Source organism: Equus caballus, chromosome 2 (assembly GCF_041296265.1).
Source record: "Equus caballus isolate H_3958 breed thoroughbred chromosome 2, TB-T2T, whole genome shotgun sequence".
Taxonomy (NCBI): Eukaryota; Metazoa; Chordata; class Mammalia; order Perissodactyla; family Equidae; genus Equus; species Equus caballus.
In genome coordinates, this window is record NC_091685.1 from 34746672 (window position 1) to 34772156 (window position 25485).

The following is a 25485-nucleotide window of genomic DNA, read 5'->3' on the forward strand; positions in this document are numbered from 1 at the left end:
GGAGGCGGAGCCTGCGGCGCGGTGCACGCCGGGACGGCGGCGGGCGGGGCTGGGCTTCCATCATGGCGGCTGCGGCAGCTTCCCGGCTGTGGCTGTGGGCTGCCCTGCTTGTCCCTGCAGCCGCGGTCTACGAAGACCAAGTGGGCAAATTTGATTGGTGCGTAGGTGTGGGGCCTCTTCGGGAAGTATGTGGCTATTTTCCCAGTACCTGTCTTCTGTCTGCTCACGGCGGGGGGTTATCTTACGGCAGAACTGGCTCCAGAACTTGAGGGGCCCAGTGCAGAATAAAAATGTGGGATCCCTGGTTCAAAAATTAAGAGTTTTAAGATGGCGACAGCAGAGCATGCAACCAAGCGTTGGGGGGTCTTCTAAGCCGGTCCCTGTGTGACTGTACAGGTTGCAAGCTGGTGCAGGCGGCCCTGCCATTCAGGCACGCTCCGGGGTCTGGTCAGAGGTCGCTGTTCCCGCCTCCCCCGTCGGGCCCCGTTTCTGTGACCGTCAGGTTTCTGAGCCAGTGTGTGTCAGAGGTCGACAGCCTTCAGTGAGCTCTCATCCCTCCTCGAATTGGCATCTCTTGGGCATGTGCACAGGACCTTGGGCTTTATGAAGTCCTAAATTGAGTCGTCTCCCCTCCCTTCCAACTCAGGGCCATCCACGACTCACATCATCCCGGAGGTGGCGTTCATTCATTCATTCACCCACTCTCTCACTTACCCAGCCCTTCCTTTAGGCCCTGGAATTGACTTGCTTTTGTTTGAATCTAAATTTTGCCACTTAAAGGTTTTGTAATCTTGGGAATTGACTTAGCCGCTTTGTGCCTGTTTCTTCATCTGTGAAATGGGTTTACAAATAGTTCACTACTGCCTACAGTAGTTGTAAGAATGAATGAGATAATTCCTTTAGATTACTTAGCACAACACCTGGCTCCTTGAGTGCACTCAGTAATCGTTATTATTATTACTAATCAGGGAACACTTTATTCTTCAGAGCCCAGCTGAGCTATCTTCTCCTCTCTGAAGTCTTTTGTGTCTCAGACAAATTGATTCACATATTTGTTGAGTGCCTGTGGTGGGCCAGATATTCTAGGTGTTGTGGATACAGAGATGGGAAGGAGCTCAGTCCAGTGGGGCAGACGTATAAGTATGTGATATAAGACAACGTGACAAATGCAATGTAAGTCACATTTTTAATGATGTGGGCAAATGATATAATATGTATATATTACACGTGTGCAAAACATATGGTATTCCAATTTAGCGGAATACTGGGTATATGCAATTTACAATGGAAAAATAAATAGAAGGAAATACACCAAAACATTAAAAAGGTTATGCTGGTGGTATTTTAGGCATTTTTTATTTCCTTTTTTTATACTTTTATATATTTTTCATGTTTTCTACACTGAGCAGGCATTACTTTTATAGTCCAGATAGAAAACAGCGGTATTTTCAAAGAGAGCATGAGATTTAGAGTGAGGTCTTAGTTTTGTGTTCTGGTTCTGACAGTAGTTGGTTGACCTCAATGGAACTTCATTTACTTCCCTGTAAGATGAGAGTAATAATATTTGTTTTACATACTTCAGCGTGTTCAGTGGATACGGTGTGAAAGGATGTGAAAATGCAGGTAGAAACTGTCAAATGTCGTGTGGGCTTGTCTCTCTACCACTGGCTTAGTTTTTTATTTTTTAGAAAAGTAGACCAAACAGTATCATGACAAGAGAAATTCAGTGTAAATGTCATGCGTGTTGAATTTGTTAGAGATTGAGGTATTTCTTAACTAAAAATAATGTGCAAGTACCTCCTGTGTACTTGATAGTATGCCATGCAAAGCTATTATGTTCCCTTTATGCTTAGATAAGACTGTTGAAAGTGATGGGATATATTCCAAGGAAGATATGAATAATGAGTCAAATAGATCCCAAACATGGTGTGAGCTAGAAAAGGCTGTAGAGAATAAAAGACCTGACCCAATCTATGGAGTTTTGTTGGGAAATTTGCATGATTTTTTCTCCAGAGGTCAGTGAAAGTAGAAGGGAAATTTGTGTTGTATGCTCATCGAGAACAGGGTTTGTGGCTCTTCTCTCATGTGTAACATGAGTGTCCAGTCCCACAACTAATGAATGCAGAGAGGACTGTAATGTTCTTGTAGGATTTAGCCCATGTGGTCTTTTGGGTGTCACTTAAGCCAAACATGTGCTTGTAGTTAGAAGGAAGACTGTTGCGTTTCTCATCTATTGGGGTGTACTCTCTCTTCTTGTTCCCTTTGCTTCTGACTACGTTGCATAGAAATCTTGCTTTTGGTCAGATTTGTTTGTTAACAAACATTTCTAATACAATGGTGATAACCTCATGTATTTGTGCAGTTGCCTTTTTCCAAAGCATTGTGTGCAGTGGTGGTTGGGGCCTCTTTTTTTTTTTAAGATTGGCACCTGAGCTAACAACTGTTGCCAATCTTTTTTTTTTTTTTTCCTGCTTTATATCCCCAAATCCCCCTGGTACGTAGTTGTATATCTTAGTTGCAAGTCCTTCTAGTTGTGGCACGTGGGACACCACCTCAACGTGGCCTAACGTTCGGTGCCATGTCCGTGCCCAGGATCCGAACCAGTGAAACCCTATGCCGCTGCAGCGGAGCGTGCGAACTTAACCACTCGGCCATGCGGCCGGCCCCTGGGCCTCTTACGTTTATTTCCCTGTTCTCTTTTCCTCAGGAGACAGCAGTATGTTGGGAAGCTCAAGTTTGCCTCCTTGGAGTTTTCTCCTGGATCCAAGAAGTTGGTTGTGGCCACAGAGAAGAATGTGATTGCAGCATTAAATTCTCGGACTGGAGAGATCTGTGAGTGAACTGTGTAGACGTTAGTTTGGGCTAGAATGGCTGACCATAGTGGATCCAGAAGGCGTGTGGCTTGTGACAGCTACTAGCTGATTCCCAGATTAGGGACAAGTCGGCCAAAAGATGGATCTCTTACTGGATTCTGATACCTTTAATTTTTTTTTCTGTCTTGTCATCTTTGAATATTTAAGATATTCCTATAACTGGCCGTTGTAGTTCATTCCCTCAGTCCAGGTCCTGAGTATTCTTAAATAAGATACTGCTGCAAAAACGCCTTAACCTATTTTGCAGTTAAGATTTGGATACTCTCCTTAAATTGCTTATACTGCTTTTATGTATGTTTTCAGGCACTAAAGTCATGGAAATATAATTTACAATCACTATTTTTTTATCACTGTTTTTTTAATTTTGTACATCATATGGATTTTGTTAGTCTTGTTATTGTCCATTTGTGCGTTTGATGGTAGTGGGTGGGGGCAGGAAGCGCCGGGACCTCAGACTGCTGCAGTAGTGGCTCCTCTCAACCCCGCCTCCCCTCATTACTCAGTGAGTGGGAGTGGGTCATTGCCAGTTAGCTGTAATCCTTCCCTCCCTTGAAATAAAGTTGGACGCTGCTATGCAAATGCAGACCCCTTCAGTTCTCCCCTACTCGTCATCTTGGGTACCTCTCTCCGGTTCATAGTAACATCTGACTCTCGCGTCTCTCAGTGTGGCGCCATGTTGACAAGGGCACGGCAGAGGGGGCTGTGGACGCCATGCTGCTCTACGGACAGGGTGAGTGGAGTCTGGCTCTGTCTCTATTGTGATGTTTGCTCTGTCTCCCTGTGTCTTGGTTCCTTCCTTTTTACAGGGTCTGGTAGGGAAAGGAGAAGGGGTGTTCCCAACAGGAAGGGACGGGTATGCAGATAGCTTCTCTTTGCACTCATGCATCAGAGGTGAGGCACTGCTCCCAGGCCCTAGGAGGCTCAGCTGATGAGTTTGGGAGATGCCTCCACCGTGGTCTTTTCTCTTCTAGACGCAATCACTGTGTCCAACGGAGGCCGGATCATGCGTTCCTGGGAGACTAACATCGGGGGCCTGAACTGGGAGATTACCTTGGACAGTGGCAGGTAGAGGGGAAGAAGCTGTATTTCATCTTGGCTTGGTTCCAGGCTTTGGTGGAACACAGATCTGCATGGACAGCAACTCCAGGCCTTTTGGCTTTTCTCTCAGGGATGCCTACAGAGCCAAAAGCACCAGATTCTCATCTTTTGCTGTTCTTGAGGTTATGGAACACGTGCGTTTACTCAGCCAGCACTTATTTTGCACCTGTTAGATGCAGAGCTCTCTGTGAGGGGCAGCATTTATTCTTTACTTGAATGCTTGTCCTAATCTTACATGAATTGAGACCTTTGCAGTGTTCTAGGTATAACAACATAATATGAAACTTCCAGGGTTTTAATTTTATGTTTAGCGAACAGCTTGAGCTACTGTTCCATCTTTACTAAAGTTGTTTAAATTGTAGGATTGTTAGCATTATCTTACTCGTAATTCATTTGGTAAATGCTTGGTGAGCCCCCAGGCAGTGGGAACACACATGTGGACGTGAGAGAGTTTCTGTCATCCCGGAACTCATTGTCAGTTGGGGGAGGCAGACATGTAGACCAGTCACGACAGTACTGTCTGATGGGTGCCATGGTAGAGGGTTGGCCTGGTTGCTGTGAAGTCCTAGGGGAAGGGAGGAGCACTCCTTAGGAGATTCAGGGCGTTTTAGGGAAGCAGTGTAGCTGAGTGGTTGAATGTGTAGTCTCTCAAGTCAGCTAACTAGAGGCAGAGCCGGGGTTAGGATCCAGATGTGTTTGACCTAAAGCCTGTATTTCGTATCTACCAAGCTATATGGCAGTGGTCTGGATTGTCTCCTCTAGCCTGAGGCTTTGGGAGTGCTGGGCAGTGCTCACTCTGTATGTGTGCTCAGTTTCCAGGCACTCGGGCTGGTGGGTCTGCAGGAGTCAGTGAGGTACATTGCGGTCCTGAAGAAGACCACTCTTGCCCTCCATCACCTCTCCAGTGGGCATCTCAAGTGGGTGGAACATCTCCCAGAAAGGTGAGGCTGCCTTCCCACCAGGTGCCAGCCTCCTGGTCCCCCTCTATAAGCCCCTCTTTCTCCTTGAAGGTGGAAGCATTTCCTTTGATTCAGGCTTACCTTATGTTGGCATTATGGGTAGTGTGTTGTGCTCATTAGATCTAGGCCTGAACTCAAAGGCCGTGGTTCCCCTTGGAGTTTCCTTCGCAGTGAGGAGAAAACTCCAGCTGGGCACTGGAGCCAGTGAAGCCGGGGGAGTGGCTCCCCGCTTGTGGTCATAGCACTTTGGACCTTTTGACTTCTAGTTCACGTCAGACTGAGCCTTTCATTCATAGTAAGGTTAGAACAACTCAAGAAGAGCCTGAGGTGGGAGCTGCGTGAGGTTTGCAGTGGTTTCTGGAGCTCCTACTGGTGGGAAGCATTGAAGCAGAGGACAGGAGGGAGGGAGGAAAGGAAAGGATCTGCTTAGACCACGTGTGGCCATTTTCAGAGTTTAAAGCAGGGACCCCAAACTCAAACTCCTATCTGGCCAAGTGCACAGCATCCAGGAGCAAAGCAGGCCCCGTGGGCCTTCTTGGGAACTGCAGTGTGCCTGGCGTACCTCGAGGGGGCGGCCTTACTCAGCTGATTGGCTCATTAGTGCCCTATGAGAATGTAGGTAGGCCTGGTGTTGCCACATCCTACTTTTTAAGAAAAGCTAGAAATCTGATTTTTACATGTAAAATCTCAGTTCCAAATGTTGACAGGTAATTCAAACTTAAAAAAGCAAGTAAACTGAGAGCTAAACAAACCCTGTTTAGGGACTGCTAGTTTGTGATATCTGGCAGCCTGGTTTTGGAGGACCCCTGAGGATAGTCCTGTCCTATGGCTAAAGCTGTTGCTCTCTGCTTTTCTTCTCTCTATCAGTGACAGCATCCATTACCAGATGGTGTATTCCTATGGCTCTGGGGTGGTGTGGGCCCTCGGAGTTGTTCCCTTCAGCCATGTGAACATTGTCAAGTTTAATGTGGAAGATGGAGAGATTGTTCAGCAGGTATGGTCAGGCATTTGCCTCGAGGAGCCTTGTGGGTCGAGGAGGGGAACAGAGAGAGCTCTTCTTTGCACTGAGGACCAGGGAATTCGACTGGGCAGGTGCAAAAGCCATTTATGGCCCCTGATTCTGGTCACTTGGAGGCTGTCTTCTCCTCATCCAGCATTTATTTAAAGCCCTCACATTTGCACGTGGTGCTTTCTTGAGGTGGCTAAGAAAATTGCATAGATCTATTCATTGCCTGCAAGGATCTTGCAAGATAATACTGTAAAACAATGATAAGAAAGCACACATGACAAATACAGTAGAGAAATGTCTATCTGAAGTGTCACCTATTAAAAATGATCTGGTATATTTCTCCAGTAACCAGAAAGGAAATTGTGATTTCTCTCTAGTTTTGCAGTGATCGGGAGGCTGGGGTATGGGAAGAACTCCTTTGGAACCAGCTGTGAAGAACCTTTGTGCTCAGGCCCCCAGTGGGACCTGGCGGTGACGTGGCTGCTGAGCTGAGAGGAAGTGTAGAAATCCTCACGGGCCTTCTGTTAAGCTGTCTTTCCCATAGGTCAGGGTTTCGACTCCCTGGCTGCGAAGTCTCATCGGAGCGTGTGGTGTGGTGGACGAGGCTGTCCTGGTGTGCCCTGACCCGAGCTCACGCTCCCTCCACACCTTGGCCCTGGAGACGGAGTGGGAGTTGAGGCAGATCCCCTTGCAGGTGAGGCTCCTGCTGGTTCCCCGGCCCTGAGGCAGGCCCTTGCTGCTCGGAGCAGTCTTCTTCCCAGTGTCACTGTTTCCTTCCTGAGACTTGGTAGCAGTTGGGCGGTCAGGCCTCTGGCCGAACTAGTGTAAGGGGAAGTGGGCTGCTCTCCTCTTTGGAGAACCTGAATGGGAGCTTCTGGAGCCACATGCCATGGCCTAGTTACTTTCACTGGCAAAGTAGGGCAGAGGATGCAAGCCTGGGATGGATCAATGACTCCTTGGCTTCTAGCCCTAATCCTCTTCCTCCTTGCCTCCCAGTCTCTTGACTTAGAATTTGCAAGTGGATTCCAACCTCGGGTCCTGCCCACACAGCCCAACCCTGTGGATCCTTCTCGGGCCCAGTTCTTCCTGCAGTTGTCCCCAAGCCACTATGCTCTGCTGTACTACCATCACGGGGAGCTGAGTCTGCTCAAAAACTTCCCGCAGGTAACTGCAGACAGCATGGTTTGCTAGGATTCAGGAGGATCTAGCCAAGACATGGAGCTAGAAGTCCCTTCCTTTGAAGCTGGGGATGTTTGCTCAAGACAGAAGACATCTTTCCATGAGTGGTTGGAGAGGGGTTAGCCTTTGAGCAGAAATGGGATACTTCTTCTGAGAGCTACAAAGGATCTTTAGATTAAGGCTAGAGCCTTCCTCTGAGTCCACAGGGAAGTGGGGATATTAATTACAGCTTCCCTATAGGTACTAAGAGCAGTGTGGGATTTAGGATTGACCTGTGCCTGTGTTGGAGGTAGGGGAGAGGCCTGTTTTTAGCTGTGGATACTGGGGCCTCCCTCTGCTCTCAGATGCCCTGGCCCATATGCTCCGAAGTTGGGAGCACTTTCAACTCCAAGGCCTGTAGAGGTGACCCTCTGCAAGGCTGCTGGTGAGTACAGGCCCCGTTTAGGAACTGATACCCTGCTTTTCCCCCAGACTGCGCTAGTGAGTTTTGCCACCACCGGGGAGAAGACGGTGGCTGCAGTCATGACCTGTCGGAATGAAGTGGTGAGTGTTGAGAACGATTGGCACTTGGGGTTTTCTTCCTTTCTCTCTGCCAGGAGCCCTGAGAACCAAAAGTCTGGGCATATTCGCCTGGTCAGTTGAACTCAGAGGGCAGGAGGCTGTTGAGAAATAAGTTCTCACTCCATTTATAGAGCTTTCTGCACACCCCTCTGTCCTGGGAATGGGACCCTCAGGTGACAGCCTCGCTTTTGTCTGGGCCTGTTAAGGTTTGCAGAGGCTTTGTGGGCAGGAGCAAGGAATGAGCTTTGCTTCTTCCGAGTGCTGAGAAGATGTGAAAGTGGAAGCTTCACTTTGGTGAGTGACAAGTGACCCTTTGGCTGAACTTCCTGCTTCTGTCCTTCTCTTTCCCCTAGCAGAAACCTGGCAGCTCTGAAGATGGGTCAGTGGGGAGCTTTTCGGAGAAGCCAAGTCCACAGGTAGAGTGTGGCATTGGGTACTGTGCCAGACCTGGAGGGGCAGGAGACCACCTAAGAAAGCTGGGGAGCAGCGTAGGCTGTGAGCAGGCCCCCTGAGTTCCCAGGCTCGGGAGGGGTTCCTCAGTCCTGTGACTTCAGTCGTGTGTCTTGATTGTTTTCGGTTGGGAGATTGGGAAGCAGAATCCGTAGAATCTGTTCTGAGCCACTTTCTCCTCCGGGCCTCAGTTTCCCCCTTTCCTGTGGGGTCCCGGCAGGTGGAGCTGAATGGTAATCTGAAGCCGGGGGTGGGGCCCTTATGAGCTTCTCCCGAGGGCTTTGTGGTCGCCCTGCCTCCGGTCTCGCCCTCTCTGGGAGGGCTCTGCTGCCCTGCGCTGGCTCCTCTGAGCAGTGTGGGGTTTGTGATTCCACCTGCTTCCTCAGGCATCTGCTTTCTGCCTCAGGAGTCACCTTTCTTTTCTCTTTGATTCTTCTTTGCATATGTTTCCTCTCCTGGCCCGGCTCCTTCTCTAGGGTCTCTGCCCCCTAGCTCTTGGACTTCCTTGGCTACTGTGCTCTGGGGGATCCCTCCAGTTGACCCATGCTTTCTGAACCCCCAGGACTCGCTGGTTTGCTTCAACCAGACCTACACCATTAACCTTTACTTAGTAGAGACGGGTCGGCGGCTGCTCGACACTACGATCACCTTCAGCCTGGAACAGAAGGGCACGCGGCCCGAGCGGGTGAGTCGGAGCCTTTGTCTTCAGGTTCTGCCCTCTGGGCTTCTCACTGTGGGGCTCCCTTTCCTCAGGCCAGGTCACAGCCATGGGTTCTGGAATCGGGTTCTCTGGACATGGGCCCTGGTTCCTCCTGAGCCACTAACTTGTCATAAATCCCTGTAACTAACAGTAAGAGCAGGTCGTATTTCTGCCAAGTGCTCACTGTGCCAGGCAGCATGCTGTGTTTTATGCACTAATTGGCTGAACCCTCTCAACAGTCTCGTGAAGTACTTATTACTGCCCTGGTTTTACAAATGAGGAAACTGTGCCTCGTGAGATTCAGGGCCCTGTCTAGTCACAGAGCTAGTGAGAGGTCGTTAACCCCACCCTGCGCTCTTCATCGCAACCTGATTTTACCTCTGTGCACATTTGGTTGTGTTCCTCAGCCTCTCTGGGCTTTGGCTTTTTCATCTCTAAGCTGTGAATCTAATGCTGGCTTCCTGTTTGCTTTGTGGGGTGTAATTGGAGCATGATGAGCGACATGGTACCCGAGAAGTGCTCAGGCTCCCCCATGGAGAGATCTGAGCTGGGCTGTGGCTCACACCTCTAGCTCACATTGTTGTGTTGGCTCCTGTGAATGCGTGCTTTCATGTTGGAGTCCAGGTAATGGCTGTGTTGTTTACACGTCAAATAGTGCCGTGACACTAACAACTCCTGATGCCGTGAATCTCGGGGTCGGGTGCTCTGGGAGGCGTATGGACTCTCACTGACTGCAGTGGTCTTGACCGTTTGGCTTGTAGCTGTATGTCCAGGTGTTCTTGAAGAAGGATGACTCAGTGGGCTACCGGGCCTTGGTCCAGACAGAGGACCATCTGCTACTTTTCCTGCAGCAGCTGGGTGAGCAGACCTCATTCAATCCATTTTTTTTTTAGGCCTGTCTATGAGTTCCGATCAGGCTATATTTTTTGGGCTGTGGATAGGCTTCTGGAAACATTCAAGTATACCCTGAGTGTTTTTTCCAGAGCCGTATGCCACTGGGTCTTGAGTAATTTCTTAGCATTCTAGGGTGAGGTATAGAACTTTGCTCACTTGACCTATTGAATCCAGCCCTTTGCTCTGCCATTTCTCTTTTCACACAAGAGTGATGGAGATCCCTGAGCCACCCAGAAGAGTCCCTCCAGAAGATGGGGGAGGCAGGCCTAGCTTTTGTAACCATGGTTTCTGTAGCAGGGAAGGTGGTGTTGTGGAGCCGTGAGGAGTCATTGGCAGAGGTGGTGTGCCTCGAGATGGTGGATCTCCCCCTGACAGGGGCACAGGCTGAGCTGGAAGGAGAATTTGGCAAGAAGGCAGGTAGGAACCGAAGAGGCTGGGACAGCAGACTTGCTGGAGGGGGTGCTCTGGGAGTGGGTTTGTTAGTTGGACCCCAAGAGATGCTGTCTCAGGGCCCCCCTGACTTCCTGGGTGCAGCCATTTTGCCAGTCTGTTCTGAACTAGCTGTGCGACCAGTTTCCAGTGCATTTGTGCCCATATGGTTTACGTAACCATTCTCTTCTCTGAAAGGAGTGACCTGTGACTCCCTCAAGGGAAAGAGCACAAGGAAGAAGAACGTGCACTTAGTGTAGTAAGAGCTGCCGTTGCCTGAGTACCTAAAATTTGTCAGGCACTGTATACCCATTGTGCCCAAAGCAACAGCCACAGCTTTCGAACAGACATGACTGGGCTGGTGTGGGTGTTGTGGTGAGAGTCCAGTGCCCTCTGAAGTTGGCCTCAGTCCCAACACCCGGGATGAACTTGGCTCCCTCTGTTCTGATTCAGTCCTGCCTCCCACCTCTCTGTCTTCTGTCCATTCACCTAGCTATCCAACAGGTATTTACTGAGGGCCTGTTCTGGGCCAGGCACCCTGCTAGGCATTGCAAATTTTCTTAAGCTGAGGATTAATTTGACTTTACTATTTATTTCTGCTGCCTGGATCCAGCGATTCAAGGTAAAATCTGCTTGCTGCTGCCTTGTTGCTCGTTGCCTGCCCAAACGCCTAGCTTTTGGTTAATTAGTTGTTTTTCCTGACTTGCATCAACGAGGTATATACCACGTGTGTGGACTGCTGTGCCTGTGTCTTGTCCTGTTTGCTTCTCACTTCTCTTCCTTGAGCTGAGGTTGATGGAAACTAGGATAAGCAAAGGCACTACTCCTCTTCAGTGAGCGCCTGCCACTTACCCTGCACTGCGCGAAATCCTGTATGTACATCATGTGGTCTAATCTTTGCAACAGCCCTGCAGGTTACATGCCATTTTACAGATGAGGAACCAGAGGCCAGAAGGTTAAGTACATTTCCCAAGGTCACCCAGCTAGTAAATAGTGGAGCTGGGATTTTAATCTAGGTCTGCCAGACTCCAGAGGCCATGGTCTTTACTGTGCTACCTTGTTTCGGTGACCACATCTACTCTATGGAGATTTGAGGGTGGTGGCCTCATTGATGTAGTCAGGGGTAGAGTGAATGAGATCGCCCTGGGAATTGGCTGCAAGTAGGTCTCTTGAATGCAGGTTAAACAGGTGACAAAGTGGAAATGACGCAGTGGGAGGTGGAAGTACCTGTTCATGATACACATATATCTGCACCCCTGCACCTCCACACCTCTCCCACTTCTGGTCTTGTCATGGCACCCAGAAGCCTTCCTCTGGCCATTCTGGATGTGAGGCTGTGGTGGAGACATGCACAGTGTGGCTGTACCCTGCATGGCTGCTCCCTGACCCCTTAGTCTCCTGTTCCAAGATTCCAGGCAGGTGAAGTCCTAAGAGCCAGGTGAGTAGGTTCTGGAAGTTCCTGCATGGCTGCACCTGAGTGTGAGACTTGGCCTCAGATACAGGACTGCCCCTTGGGCTTGTAGCCTCGGGTGTGGATGACTTGAGAGGGAGAGCTCCCTCATTAGGAAAAGCAAATACTTTCTTGCTGGAAACACCTAGTCTGATGAGGTGTGAGCCTCAGCTGCATTACCTTTTCCTTGACACCAGACGGCTTGCTGGGGATGTTCCTGAAGCGCCTCTCCTCCCAGCTCATCCTGCTGCAGGCATGGACATCCCACCTCTGGAAAATGTTTTATGATGCTCGGAAGCCCCGAAGTCAGGTTAAGAATGAGATCAACATTGACACCCTGGCCAGGGATGAATTCAACCTCCAGAAGATGATGGTGATGGTAACAGCCTCGGGCAAGGTGAGAGGGGTTGAAGCCCCAGGTCCCAAACCTTCTGAGGTTCCGGGAGTGGAACACAAAGAACCTTTGGTAGGGATTGCGCTGGCTCTAATTTTCAGGGATGGAATCAGTTCTTTGGTTTGTCTTTCTAGTAGTGAGCCAATTACTTGTTTATCTTGCAGCTTTTTGGCATTGAGAGCAGCTCTGGCACCATCCTGTGGAAACAGTATCTGCCCAATGTCAAGCCAGACTCCTCCTTTAAACTGATGGTCCAGAGGACTACTGCCCATTTCCCGCACCCCCCGCAGTGTACCCTCCTGGTAAAGGACAAGGTGAGGCCGGCCACCTCTGATATGAGCCAAAGTGGGTGTGGCTTTTTGGTGTTTTGTAACTTAAAGTTTATCCTAGGCCTTTGGAATTCTGTGAGTTAAAGTCAGTTGTTCAGGGTTAGAGCTGTTTCTTCCTGGCTTTTGGCTGAGTGGAGGACCCATCCGAGACTGATGTGGAATTGATTGTAAAGTGGTGTGACGTCACCAGAGCCACAGTGAGCCAGCTCTGCTTCTTCCCAAACACAAGCGGCTGCTCGGAGCTAGATGACTGTTTTCTCTAGATGAGGGACGGCAGAACACAAAGCTCTGCCCCCAGAGTCAGACGGCTGTTTGTGGGTTCCTTCTCGTGTCAGTGGAGAGGGGGCTTGGTAGACATTCTGCAGGCATGTGCCCTGGGGTTGCTGAATTCTCAGTTGACCTTTTGCTTTGTTCTCAGCACATCCAGTTCTCGGATAGCTTTGGAGCTAGCGGCAGTTTGACGTTTATCCTTTTGACGCATTACCCTTGGGGACCACTCACCTTCAGCCAAGGTTTTATTTTCCACACAGAGGGCAAAGACTAGGGAACTCATCGTTGAGCTTTCCAGATTTGCCCTTAGGATTTGCATCCTTTTCGTGTTGGGGGAGTCTGACAGTTTGCCCATTTCAGGAGACGGGAATGAGTTCCCTCTATGTCTTCAATCCCATTTTTGGGAAGTGGAGTCAGGTGGCTCCCCCAGTGCTGAAGCGCCCCATCTTGCAGTCGTTGCTTCTCCCCATCATGGATCAAGACTATGCCAAGGTGCTGCTGTTGATAGATGATGAGTACAAGGTACGACATCCTCAGAGTGGCTGCAGAACATCCAGGTGGAGTCGAGTGGGGGGAGGAGTGGTCAGACAGCAGCTAGTGGACCAGAGATGGAGCTGTCTGCAGGCAGGACACGTTTGGGCTTCAAGGGCGTCTCTAAGCAACTTGAGTGCTCTTTCTGCGTTTGTGAAAACTCAGGGCCTAAACAGGACTAAATTTAAGCCCTAATTGAGTTCAGTAGACTTTAATTCATTTAAGCTTTGCTGTTTTATTCTTAAGGCTCTCTTTGATGGGAAACAATAATGGGTCTTGAGAAACTGTGCTCACAGATTCCTTTTCCGTAAACCCTTTTCTTGGGCTCTTGGTTCTCAAGGTCACAGCTTTCCCAGCCACTCGAAATGTATTACGACAGCTACATGAGCTCGCCCCTTCCATCTTCTTCTATTTGGTGGATGCAGAACAGGGACGGCTATGTGGTTATCGACTTCGAAAGGTAGGCAAGGGGCATCCTGGCAGGACCCTTTGTAGGAGGGATGTGGGTGTTCTGGTTATTTGGCCAGAAAGTGAATTATACTATTTCTTCTGTTGTAAACTTGGATCAGCATAATTCTAGTGTCTGATTCAAAGTCAGTCATTTTCGTATTTATTGAGCAGCTACTACGTGGCAGGCATAGTTCTAGGTGCTATGAGAAGAGCAGTGCACCATAGACTTTGTCTCTGCCCCGTGGAGCTCTCATTCCACATTCCTTTTCTATAGCAGAGAGATGGGACGTTCTTCTCCATTCTTCAGAAGTTGGGAGGTGGGAATGGTGATTGACTGAAAGTACTTTCTATGTGAAGATGATGTTATTGACCTACACTTGATAGAATGTGTGCTTTGAATTTTTTTTTTTTTGAGGAAGATTAGCCCTGAGCTAACATCTGCTGCCAATCCTCCTCTTTTTGCTGAGGAAGACTGGCACTGAGCTAACCCATCTTCCTCCATTTTTTTTTTTTTTTTTTTAAGATTTTATTTTTCCTTTTTATCCCCAAAGCCCCCCGGTACATAGTTGTGTATTCTTCGTTGTGGGTTCTTCTAGTTGTGGCATGTGGGACGCTGCCTCAGCGTGGTCTGATGAGCAGTGCCATGTCCGCGCCCAGGATTCGAACTAATGAAACACTGGGCCGCCTGCAGCGGAGCGCGCAAACTTAACCACTCGGCCACGGGGCCAGCCCCCCATCTTCCTCCATTTTATATGTGGGATGCCTACCACAGCATGGCTTGCCAAGCGGTTCCATGTCCGCACCCAGGATCCGAACCGGCGAATCCTGGGCCGCTGAAGCGGAATGTGCGAACCTAACTGCTGAGCCAACAGGCCGGCCCCTGTGCTTTGAATTTTATTTCTAGAACTAGGATCGATTTACTGTGACCCTGACATACTTGAGTCCAACTCTTGCAAACAGTGATACACACTGGTTCTGAGGTTCTCAAGGGGCTGGCCTTGGCCTCATCAGCAGAGCTGTGTAGAGGAGTAATTGGTGGTGTGTACTCCGCAGAGGGCTCTCCCGTCCTCTCTGTAAGGCCTTGGAGAGGCGCTATAGTGTAGAGTTTAAGCGCTTGGACCCAGCTGCCTGGCTGGGAAGCCTAGCTTTATCACTTACTAACTTTGTGTCCTTGGGCATCTGACTTCTCTGGTCCTCGATTTTCTTGTCTGTAAAATAAGATGATGGTAGTACCTACCTCGAGGGTTGTTGTGAGCATTCAGAGAGTTGATACATGTAAATCACATAAAGCAATGCCAGACACGTGGTAAATGCCATCTAGGTTTTAGCTGTTATTGATGTAAAAATGCAGTGCCCTTTCCTGACATTTTGTAACAGCTAACCTTTAGCGTAAACAGCATAGGAAGTAGCCTACCCAGAAAACACATTCTTTACCCTGTGGATGAAAACAGTTGACCTTCCAATTTGATTAAAAAGGGACCTTGAAAGAGACAATTCTTTGTGGATAGAGGGGAGCAAACTGGAGTGTGGGTGTCATGAATCAGCGGAATCCTGAAGATGTCACTGGAGTAAACGACGGCCAAGGACAGACAAAGGAGGCAAAGCTTACATGAGATAAGCCCCGTGTGTGGTCTTAGTCTTTGACCTCCGAGTGAATTTACTGGTGACTTGATTCTCTGGGGATGTCTTAGTGAATTCTAGCGTTTCTCAGGAGCCCATGGCATTGAAGCCTTCTTTGTTCTTAATAAAAATTTTTATTATTTCAAAAAATTTAAATAAGTAATGAATGGATGCATTCTCATTGTAAAAGATTAAATTGATACAGAAGCACACAAGCAAAATGTGAATGGACTCTTTCACAGAGGACCCCGTAGCAGCCCCATGCCCAGCTGCTGCCCCAGAGGTAACTCCTGTCAGTACTTCTCTGTGCATCTTCCCACGATCCTTTCTGTGTATTTGCAGTACTGGATAAATAGCTGCACGGACCACATATATATGTGGTTCATATATATTCTTTCTTACTGAAATGGAATTGACTATATTTCTTAATATGAAATTTGTTTTTTTATTTAGTGTGTTTTCCAGTTCATTATTTTGTTAAACCCATTTTTTATTAAAGTATAGGTTGAGAAAATTGCAAAATCAGAGGTTACGGCTCAGTGACCCTTCACAAAAGGAGCACACTTGTGTACACAGCAGTCAGATCAGGAAACAGAGTGGTACCCGTACCCCAGGAGGCCCTTGTGCCCCTTTCCAGTCACTACCCCCCACAGGGATCTGGGTAATTCCACAGTATGGATGTATAAAAATGTATTTAACCATTCAGGTTTGTTTATTGGTTTTTTATGACTCTAAAGAACATTTCCTGTAATGTTTTGAGGTTCTTGCCGGCTTAGTAATGCACTGCTGGCCCAGTACACAGGAGTCTTAGATTTGAGTAATAAGTGGTAAGTTTTCCTTGGCAATGATGGGATGCTGCTGAATATTTCTCTCCTTTCTTATTGGCTTTAGTATCTTTCTTAATCAAACAGAGAGTTCCAAAACTTCTTCACAGACTAGATCTTTTTTTTGTTTTGGGTGCTATTTTATTTTAGTTATTTACTTATTTTTTTGAGGAAGGTTAGCCCTGAGCTAAAATCTGCCACCAACCCTCCTCTTTTTGCTGAGGAAGGCTGGCCCTGAGCTAACATCCGCGCCCATCTTCCTCTACGATATATGTGGGAGGCCTGTCACAGCATGGCTGGACAAGTGGTGCGTAGGTCTGCACCCGAAATTTGAACCGGTGAACCCCGGGCCGCTGAAGTGGAATGTGCAAGCTTAACTGCTGCGCCACCGGGTCGGCCCCCAGACTAGATCTTTATTGCTGTTTTCATAGGAGCTATGATCTCTGTTTCTTGGAGCACAAAGGCCCCAAATAATGGACTGTAGGACATGTCTATCTACAGCTGTCTCAGGTCTAAGTGTAGCTTCCTGATGATAACTTCTGGCTCTTTTTACCCCTCCCCAGGATCTCACCACTGAACTGAGCTGGGAGCTGACCGTCCCCCCGGAAGTGCAGCGCATCGTGCAGGTGGAGGGGAAGCGCAGCAGCGAGCACGTTCACTCGCAGGGCCGCGTGATGGGGGACCGCAGTGTGCTCTACAAGGTGTGGCTCGGCAGTCTGGCCTAGGGCGGGAGCGCAAGCATCTGATCCCAGCTCTGAGATTTGGTAGATACACGACTTTGAGCAAGTCACTTAATCCCTTTGAGCCTTAATTAAGGCTATGAAATAGGCATAATATGCCCTCCTGGGTTTGTTGTGTGGATCATATGAGAGAGTCATAGTGCCTGGCATGTGGCCCCTACCCAATAGATGTAAGCTGTTATTATTAGTAGTAGTTGTAGTACTCATAGAACTTTCTGGGGTTAAACCTTAGTTAATCCATCAGAAACTGTATCTCTGTGATCCATCACTCTGGTTAGTGGTAAAGGGAGGGAGCTGGAGAGGTGACTAGGGGACAGCAAAACTTTCCTGTGAGAGAACGTAATCACTGTTTTAGGGCACGTTAAGTGCACCCTCTGGCAGGACAGAGACTGAATTGGAGGAAGAGTGTAATAGCACAGGGTAACACTACCGAGGAACTCACGGGAACGCTGCCTCACCAAGCAGGAGGCAGCGCTGTGGAGCGCACGTCTCCAGCTGCACTGTCCATGTTCAGACTTGGCTCTGCCGCAGGCTGGCTGTCCATCGTGGGTGATTTGTTTAGGCTTCCTCAACTTCTATTTTCACCAACATAGTGGGGATCATAGCACCTATGCCACAGGATTGTTTTGAAGATTAATAATAACATGCAACGTGATTAGAACAGTGTGTGTCACGCGGTTCACATTATTATTACTGCTGTCGACTTGAAGTCTTCATTGATGGATGCCTTCCACGTGGCTGTAGTCAGCTTTTCTTGTTCAGAAGGACCAAAATAACACAAATTCTAAAGTACCTTTTGACTTGTACTAGGAAAAATACATTCACTATGTAATTTTACATTTATGAAGTAAAATTTACTGGAATACTTGTGTTTTTTGATATGTTGAAAAGAATAGTAGTTAGGCCTAGGGCTTTTTGGATATATATTTTTTCTGCAAATTTTTTAGGTTATTAGTATTTTTTTCAATAAACTTTTTTCCTTTGGCTTAATTTTAGATCTATAGAAAAGCTCCAGGATAGTACATAGAATTCCCTTATATACCCCTTACCTAGTTTCTTCTAGGGAACCATGGTACATCTGTCTAAACTAAGAAAGCAACGTTGGTACAGGACTGTTAACTCCCGACTTTATTTGGGTTTCACCAGTATTTCCACTAATGTCCTTTTCTATCCGAGGATCCAGTCTAGGATCCCACATTGCATCTACTTGTCAAGTTTCTTTAGTTTTCTCTGGTCTTTGACAGTTTTTGAGTCTGTTTTTGCTTTTCATGACCTTCATAGTTTTGAAGAGTACTAGTCGGGTGTTTTGTAGAACGGCTCAATTTTGGTTTGTCTGATGTTTTTCTCATGGTTAGACTGTGGTTATGGGGTTTTAGAAGGAACATCACAGAGGTGAAGGGGCAATTTTTTTGAGTGCCAACTGGATGCTGGGCACTCTTTTAGACCCTGGGCTACATCAGGGAACAAAACAGATGAAATTTCCTGTCCTTAGGAGGCTTTCCTTGTATTTGGAAGAGGCAAATAAGAAAATAAATGGGTAAATCATACAAGATATTAAAGGGTGACCAGTTCTATAGAAAGATGCAAAGCCAAGGGTAGGAAAGGGAGTGCTGGACTTAGAAGGGGTATAATTTTCACAAGGGTGGGTAAGGAGAGTCTCATTGAGAAAGTGACACTCAAGTGAAATTTGAAGGAGTGAGGAAATGAGTCATCTGATATCTGGGGGAAGAGCCTTGCAGACAGAAAGCCAGAACGTGCCTGGAGTCTTCCAGAAATGAGCAAGGAGGATAGTGTGACTAGAACAGGGTGTGTGAGGAGGAGAGTCATGCTGCTGAGGTCAGAGAGGTGCTGGGGCCTGATCACAGGCCGTCACTCTGGCCTTAGAGTGAGACAAAGAGCCACTGGGAAGTTATGAGCAGAGAAGTGACATAAATGACCAAGGTCTGCCAGATTCTTTTGGCCTGCTGTGTTGAGACTAGACTGTAAGGGCCAAGGAGGAGAGCAGGCCGACTGACGGGGCTATTGTGGTAATCCAGGTGGGATGACGGCGGCTCACACTGGCTCGGCAGCAGGGGCGTGGTGAGAAGGGATCAGCTTCTGGGTACTTTTGAAGGTAGAGCTGATGGGCTGTGTTGGTGGATAGGATGTTTGTGTTTGTGTTAAAGAGAGAGAAAGGAGTCAGGGATGACTCAGGGATTCCAGGCGTATGACATTGATGCATGGGGAGGCCGGAGGGGAGCAGGTTTTAGGCAGGGGTTGAACAGGGCTTCATTTTGGGGCATGTCCAATTTGAGGTGAGACATCTAAGAAGAGACACTGAGATGGCAGTCTGTTGGTCAAGGCTGGAGTTCAGGGAGAGGTCTAGGCCTGGGTATGTAAACTTGGGCATTGCCAGTCCCATATGTGATGTGAAAGCCATGAGGTTGGCTGAGATCCCCGTGAGAGCGAGTGTAGACAGAAGTGCCCAAGAGATTGGGGAAATGAGGAAGAACTCACAGAAGAGACTGAGAAGGAGTGGCCAGTAAGGCAGAAGGAAAACCAGGGAGCAGGTGTCCTGGACACCAGGTGGAGAAAGTGTTTCAAGAAGGGAGTGATCACGTGGTACTAGTAGGTCAAATAAGGCGAGAACTGAGACTCATCCACTGATTTAGTGATAGGGAGGGCACTGGTAGAGGGAATGAGTGATGCTGGAGCAGTGTCCTCAGGTCAGTGAGTGGGCAGACCTGTATTGTATCTTTTTTTTTTTTTTTTTTTTTAAAGATTTTATTTTTTTTCCTTTTTCCTCCCCAAAGCCCCCCAGTACATAGTTGTATATTCTTCGTTGTGGGTTCTTCTAGTTGTGGCATGTGGGACGCTGCCTCAGCGTGGTCTGACGAGCAGTGCCATGTCCCCGCCCAGGATTCGAACCGACGAAACACTGGGCCGCCTGCAGCGGAGCGCGCGAACTTAACCACTCGGCCACGGGGCCAGCCCCAGACCTGTATTGTATCTTGAGTTACAATCTTGGGTTCCATTTACTGTGTCTGACTTGCGTAAATTGCTTAACTACTTGAAGACTGCTCATCTGTGAAATGTGGATAGTAATAACTACTTTTTTTTTGCTGTGGAAGATTCGCCCTAAACTAACATCTGTGCCAGTCTTCCTCTTTTTGCATAAGGAATGTTCACCCTGAGCTAACAGCTGTGCCAGTGTTCCTCTATTTTGTATGTGGGTTGCCGCCAGAGCATGGCTGCCAATAGGTGATGTAGATCTGTGCCTGGGAACCGAACCTGGGCCACTGAAGCAGAGTGTGCTGAACTTAACCACTAGGCCGTGGGACTGGCCCCAATGATAGCTACTTTGTAAGGCTGTTTTCGAGATTCAATGAAATGATGTAGGCAAAGCGCCTGGTGTGCAGCCCCCAGTGGACACTAAACAAATGCAGTGATGGCGAACTCAATAGGAAGTTCTTCTGACCAGACAACCCGATTCCTCTGCCAGGCTGGGCTCCAGGTCTGCCTCACCGCCTGGGGCTCACAGTGGAGTGGAGCTCATGATGTGCCATTGTGGTTCTGAAGGAGCTTTTGTCTCCCTCTCCCCAGAGCCTGAACCCCAATCTGCTGGCCGTGGTGACAGAGAGCACAGATGTGCACCATGAGCGCACCTTCATCGGCATCTTCCTTGTGGACGGTGTCACCGGGCGCATCATCCACTCGTCCGTGCAGAGGAAAGCCAAGGGCCCCGTGCACATCGTGCACTCAGAGAACTGGGTGGTGGTAAGGAGTGGCAGATACACTTGTGTTACTACCAGGGACGTGACATAGCTCATGTGCTTATGGCTGGTGTCCCTGTGTCTTAAATCCCTTCCTTGCCTCTTGTTCCAGAAACCAGTTGCTGCTTTGTGTTTTCCTAGGATCCAAAACTCCTGGTTGGCAGTAGTGGGGCTGGTTAGGGGGCTGGGCTCAGGAATCAGCCTGCTGAGGTTTGGTCCCAGCTCTTCTGTTTCCTGGCTGTACAATCTTGAGCTAGTTATTTCAGCTCTCTGTTGCATCACGTGTGAAGTAGGGTAATAAGAGTGTCCTCTAGTCCAGCTTAGAACAGCGCCTGGCACATACTAAGCACTCAGATGTCAGCTGTTTCTATTCTGACTTCTAAGTGTCTTGAGAATTCCTTTGTCTTATGGTGAACTTTGGAGAGCCTGATAAAAGTACCCTGCAAATGAGTAAACTGGGTCTCAAGGAAGACAGGTGGGGTGCTGGGTGGTTTCTTTCCTTCCTGGATGGGAGCTCTGTGGAGAGAGGCCTTCCCAGGTAATTTTGCCTTTCCGCTTGAACCAGCAGCCAAGTACCAAGCTGCCACATCTTCTCTCTGCAGTACCAGTACTGGAACACCAAGGCCCGGCGTAATGAGTTTACTGCACTGGAGCTCTACGAGGGCACTGAGCAATACAATGCGACCGCCTTCAGCTCCCTGGACCGTCCCCAGCTTCCCCAGGTCCTCCAACAGTCCTACATCTTCCCATCCTCCATCAGTGCCATGGAAGCCACCATCACGGAGCGGGGCATCACCAGCCGACACCTGCTTAGTGAGTCACCAGGGGAGGGTCTCTGACCAACTTCCCTTAGGTGGCCGCACTGAAGGACAGGGCCAGGGATGCACTGCGAGCAGAGCCCTGTTTGACCACTGTAAGGGAAGCTTAGTGAGGACGGCTTTCTTTCAGCAGAAAAAGTGCCTTAGTTCAGCTTTGCAACCCATAAAGATGACATGTCTCTCTTGATCCTCATTTCTGAAGAACCACTTCTTTTCTCAGTTCTGCGTTTTCACCTCGCTTGGGAACTTGAGCCCTGATACCATTCCTAACATAGTCTGTGCTGATGGGCTGCAGAACTGGCAAGGTTTAGGGTCTTATCCTTCTATGGTTGCGTCCAGGACTTAGTGATTGTTCAACAGGCCGCTCTGTCTGGTGATTTTACCATGGCACTTGGGGCTCTCAGCTTTGCCAGGCACCTGGTATTACAGTTTGTTCTCACGTGTGTGGGGGCCAGCCCTCTCAGCAGTTTCCTGAGTTTATTCCCCAGCATCCCTGGAAGCAGCGGGCTCTTGTGTTGCCAGGTCCTGGGGCCTCCCCGGCATCGCTGCTGCAGCCGCACATGCGGCGTGTGTTGGTGAACAGCCAGGGGACTCGCTTGGTCGGGGCAGGTGTTGCTGGAGGGAAGGGGGAGGGATGAAGAGATCCGAGTGGCCTTCTGTGCTCTTCTCTTTCATCGTTATTCATTTCTTGATTCTAGACCTTTATTTTCTGATGTCTCAAGATGATATGTGAAGAAACCAGCGTCTTCAAAAGTGGGAACCTTCATTCAGACCCTTGCGTGTTATTAGATTATTATTTTTGGCCATTTGAGGGAGCCTCATTGACCCATTTTTTGATTTGAAACTCTATTTTAAATTTCTGTGATAATGGTATTTTTGTAATTAGCTGTAATCTGGGATTGGATCACTGTGACCATTCACTTCTGTTGATGTCTTTCTGTGCAGTTGGGCTGCCTTCTGGAGCAATTCTTTCCCTCCCTAAGGCCTTGCTGGATCCCCGCCGGCCAGAGATCCCAACAGAACAAAGCAGGTGGGACCCTTGTGGGCAGTGCCGAAGGCTCTGACCTTAAGAAACCTGACGTGTTGATGGAGTTTGGTCCTCAGTCTCTGTGTGTGTGTTGTCCTGCTGTGCTCGGGGCTGGGGATGTAGCAGTGAACCAGTCTGACAGACATCTCTGTCCTCATGGAGCTTCCATTCTGGTGAGGAGATGAGGTGGACAATAAATAAGATAAACAAGTGAAATAATACTATGTCAGGCACTTGTGAATGCTGAGCAGAAAAGATAGAAAAGGGCCAGGGGCTATGAAGTGTTGAGGGATATGTTGGGGTGAAATTGCAGAGGGTGGCCTGGGAAAGCCCCTCTGAAAAGGTGATTTTTTTTGAATAACGACTTGAAGGAGGTAAGAAGCTAGCCTTGTGGATATCCAAGGAGAGCTTTCCAGGTAGAGGGACAGCCAGTGCAAATGCCCTGTGATCATATCTGGTGAGTTAGAGGAAGGGCAGGAGGCTACTGTGATTGGAGCAGCCAGTGGCGAGGACACTAGGAAATGAGGTCAGGGAGGTAATAGGGCTGGGTCATGTGGGGAAGCCAATAGCTTCTCACTGTTAGTATTAATTTTTATATTTGCAGCCATCATCGCTGCATATTTTCTCGCCTCCATCCTGAATTCTGTTCCCTTGGTTGTGAGGAACTGGGCAGGGTGAGGAGACAGTAGATCTGTGTTTGCACGTGAGGAAAAGAGGAGTATGGTTCGGAGAGAGACGGGAGGTTAAAGCTGGGGAACACATGGGAGGTAGCAGGGTTTCAGAGGAATGTGGACTGGGATACTCTAGGGGGAAGAGCAGGAACTGGCATAGTGGCTCAATGTTTTGAGTTTTTTTTTTTTTTGAGGAAGATTAGCCCTGAGCTAACTACTGCCAATCCTCCTCTTTTTTGCTGAGGAAGCCTGGCCCTGAGCTAACACCCGTGCCCATCTTCCTCTACTTTATATGTGGGACGCCTTCCCCCGCATGGCGTGCCAAGTGGTGCCATGTCCGCACCTGGGATCCGAACCAGCGAACCCCGGGCTGCCGAGAAGCGGAATGTGTGAACTTAACCTTGTGCCACTGGGCCGGCCCCATCAGTGTTTTGGTTTTAAAATGGCCCTGACTTTCTTCCTTTAGTGTGGAATACTGGTCGTCTCTTATTTGTTTTAGATTTAGAAACAAGGTAGGAATCCAGATCTGTCACTCTCCACACAGCTTTCTTTGTTGCAGCCCTTCCTAACATTCAGCTGCTAAATTTTTAACTACCTAACGCAAGTAGACCTTGAAGGAAGATCCGAGGCTAGATATGTGGCTTGGAAACCTCCCTGGACTCGGGCAGGGCAGCCAAGAGATCCCCTTACAGCAGTGTGAGCGCCGGTCCTGGCTGATGTCTTACAGGGAGGAGAACCTGATCCCCTATTCTCCAGATGTACAGATCCACGCAGAGCGATTCATCAACTACAACCAGACAGTTTCTCGAATGCGAGGTATCTACACCGCTCCCTCAGGCCTGGAGTCCACTTGTTTGGTGAGTCAAGCCCACAGCCCGGCCTGTGCCACCTTCTCCGCAGCCACCCTGGTTGACAGCTGCTCTTTGTTTCACCCTTGGGAGAACAGCTGAGGATTCCATTTCCTTTCTCACTGGAGTTTGAGGTGGTGGCGGATCGCTCGCTGCCTTTCTTACGGAGTTCTCATCCCCTCTGCCTTCCAGGTCGTGGCCTATGGTTTGGACATTTACCAAACTCGAGTCTACCCATCCAAACAGTTTGACGTCCTGAAGGATGACTATGACTATGTGTTAATCAGCAGTGTCCTCTTTGGCCTGGTTTTTGCCACCATGATCACTAAGAGACTGGCGCAGGTGAAACTCCTGAATCGTGCCTGGCGGTGAAGCCCAAGAGCCACTGCCAGACGGCGGGGCCATGGGGGCGGAGGGGCAGGTGGGAAGCTCCAGCTGCAGTTCGACAGGTTGGTGGAGGACGCGCTGGGCACTCACCTCGGTTAATGTCGTGGGGCCGATGGACTCTCCTGGAGCCTCCTTTTGGGATATGTCTGATGCAGAGTCATCGGGAGACGCAGGCCGAGCTTACTCTCTGCGCCAAGTCTCAAGCGTCTTGATGCACTTTCCCCTCAAGTCCAAAGGCCACTGCCCTGTTTCCTTTCTTTGCCGATCTGTGAATGTTGCTTTGTTTTTTTTTGTAAGACCTCCAACAGATTTTTCTCTTTTGTGAGGCCTGTTCAAATTGCTTTTGGTTGGCTGTTTCCCAGGTTTCTCTAGAAATCTTTCGGACTGTTTCCCCGTCTCATGCTTCAAAGTTGGAAGGGAGCTCTTATCGACAACTCCACCTTATAGGTGCACTTGCTGTTTTACGTTGGGGAGAAAGAAGATCCATCCTTAGCTGAGGTTTGAGGACTGATCCAGCCGCTCATGGCTTCTCTCCAAAGTACTTAGGGCTGAGGAAGCTATATATGGTGTCAGACGTATTTTATCTAAGCCTCCAGTTTCATGCCCTCATTCATCAGGTCGGGCCACCCACCCTTCGGTGCAGTTTATCAGCAGTCGACTGTGTAATAGCGTGTTGGTTGGTAGGTCATTGCCTATACTATTCACGCGAGATGTGTCCAAGCTGAGGCCTCGTTCATACTACTGAATTGTCTGATCCTTGACCTCACCCACTGGCTGGTCTAGCCTTCTTATAACCTCATTAAAGAAAGTTGTCCTTGTTTAAGAACTGCATTATTTATTTGTAGTTTTAGAAATAAATTAATGTGTGGGTCACTATATCTCTCTTAAAATGAGCAGATGTTAAATCTTATTGATCTTTACAAAAGGGGAGAGAATAGGCAGGGGTGGGAAGCTGCATCATGTGAGAACAGCATGCTGGATGGCTGGGCTCTTGTCTCTGTAACAGAGTAAGAAATCCTAAAGGTTTCCCTTGTTCATGGGTTTGGGGAATGATGGGGTTTTTCTTTACTGTGAAGAATGAAATGTACAGAGAGAGACCTCCTGCCCTGTGGGGAGAGAGGTACATTCAAGCGTCTGAATAAAGCAAGTGACGAATGACACTGTTGAAGTCCTTTTCTGTGGCTTCGGAACATCACTTTGAGGCTACTTTTGCATTAGAGGG

The 25485-nt window shown here is 48.6% G+C and overlaps 1 protein-coding gene across 16 annotated transcripts; it reads left to right on the forward strand.

Annotated features, from left to right (window-relative positions):
- The first annotated feature begins 6 nt into the window (after positions 1-6).
- Positions 7-25423, forward strand: EMC1 (ER membrane protein complex subunit 1). Of its 16 annotated transcripts, none has more exons than XM_005607400.4 (24): positions 7-157; positions 2708-2832; positions 3538-3603; positions 3845-3938; positions 4784-4912; positions 5798-5924; positions 6484-6633; positions 6936-7103; positions 7590-7661; positions 8033-8095; positions 8692-8814; positions 9591-9687; positions 10021-10140; positions 10766-10774; positions 11800-11999; positions 12161-12310; positions 12956-13117; positions 13467-13586; positions 16584-16721; positions 20343-20516; positions 21115-21325; positions 22276-22360; positions 23756-23885; positions 24069-25423. In XM_005607400.4, exons 1-24 carry the CDS (start codon positions 63-65, stop codon positions 24246-24248), a joined length of 2988 nt encoding a protein of 995 aa, XP_005607457.2. In that variant the 5' UTR covers positions 7-62; the 3' UTR covers positions 24249-25423. The 16 variants fall into 16 exon arrangements, with proteins under 16 accessions (XP_005607457.2, XP_005607456.2, XP_070116952.1 ...); XM_005607399.4 differs by having other exon boundaries at positions 8036-8095; positions 10018-10140; XM_005607398.4 differs by having other exon boundaries at positions 17-157; positions 10018-10140.
- Positions 25424-25485: the final 62 nt, after the last annotated feature.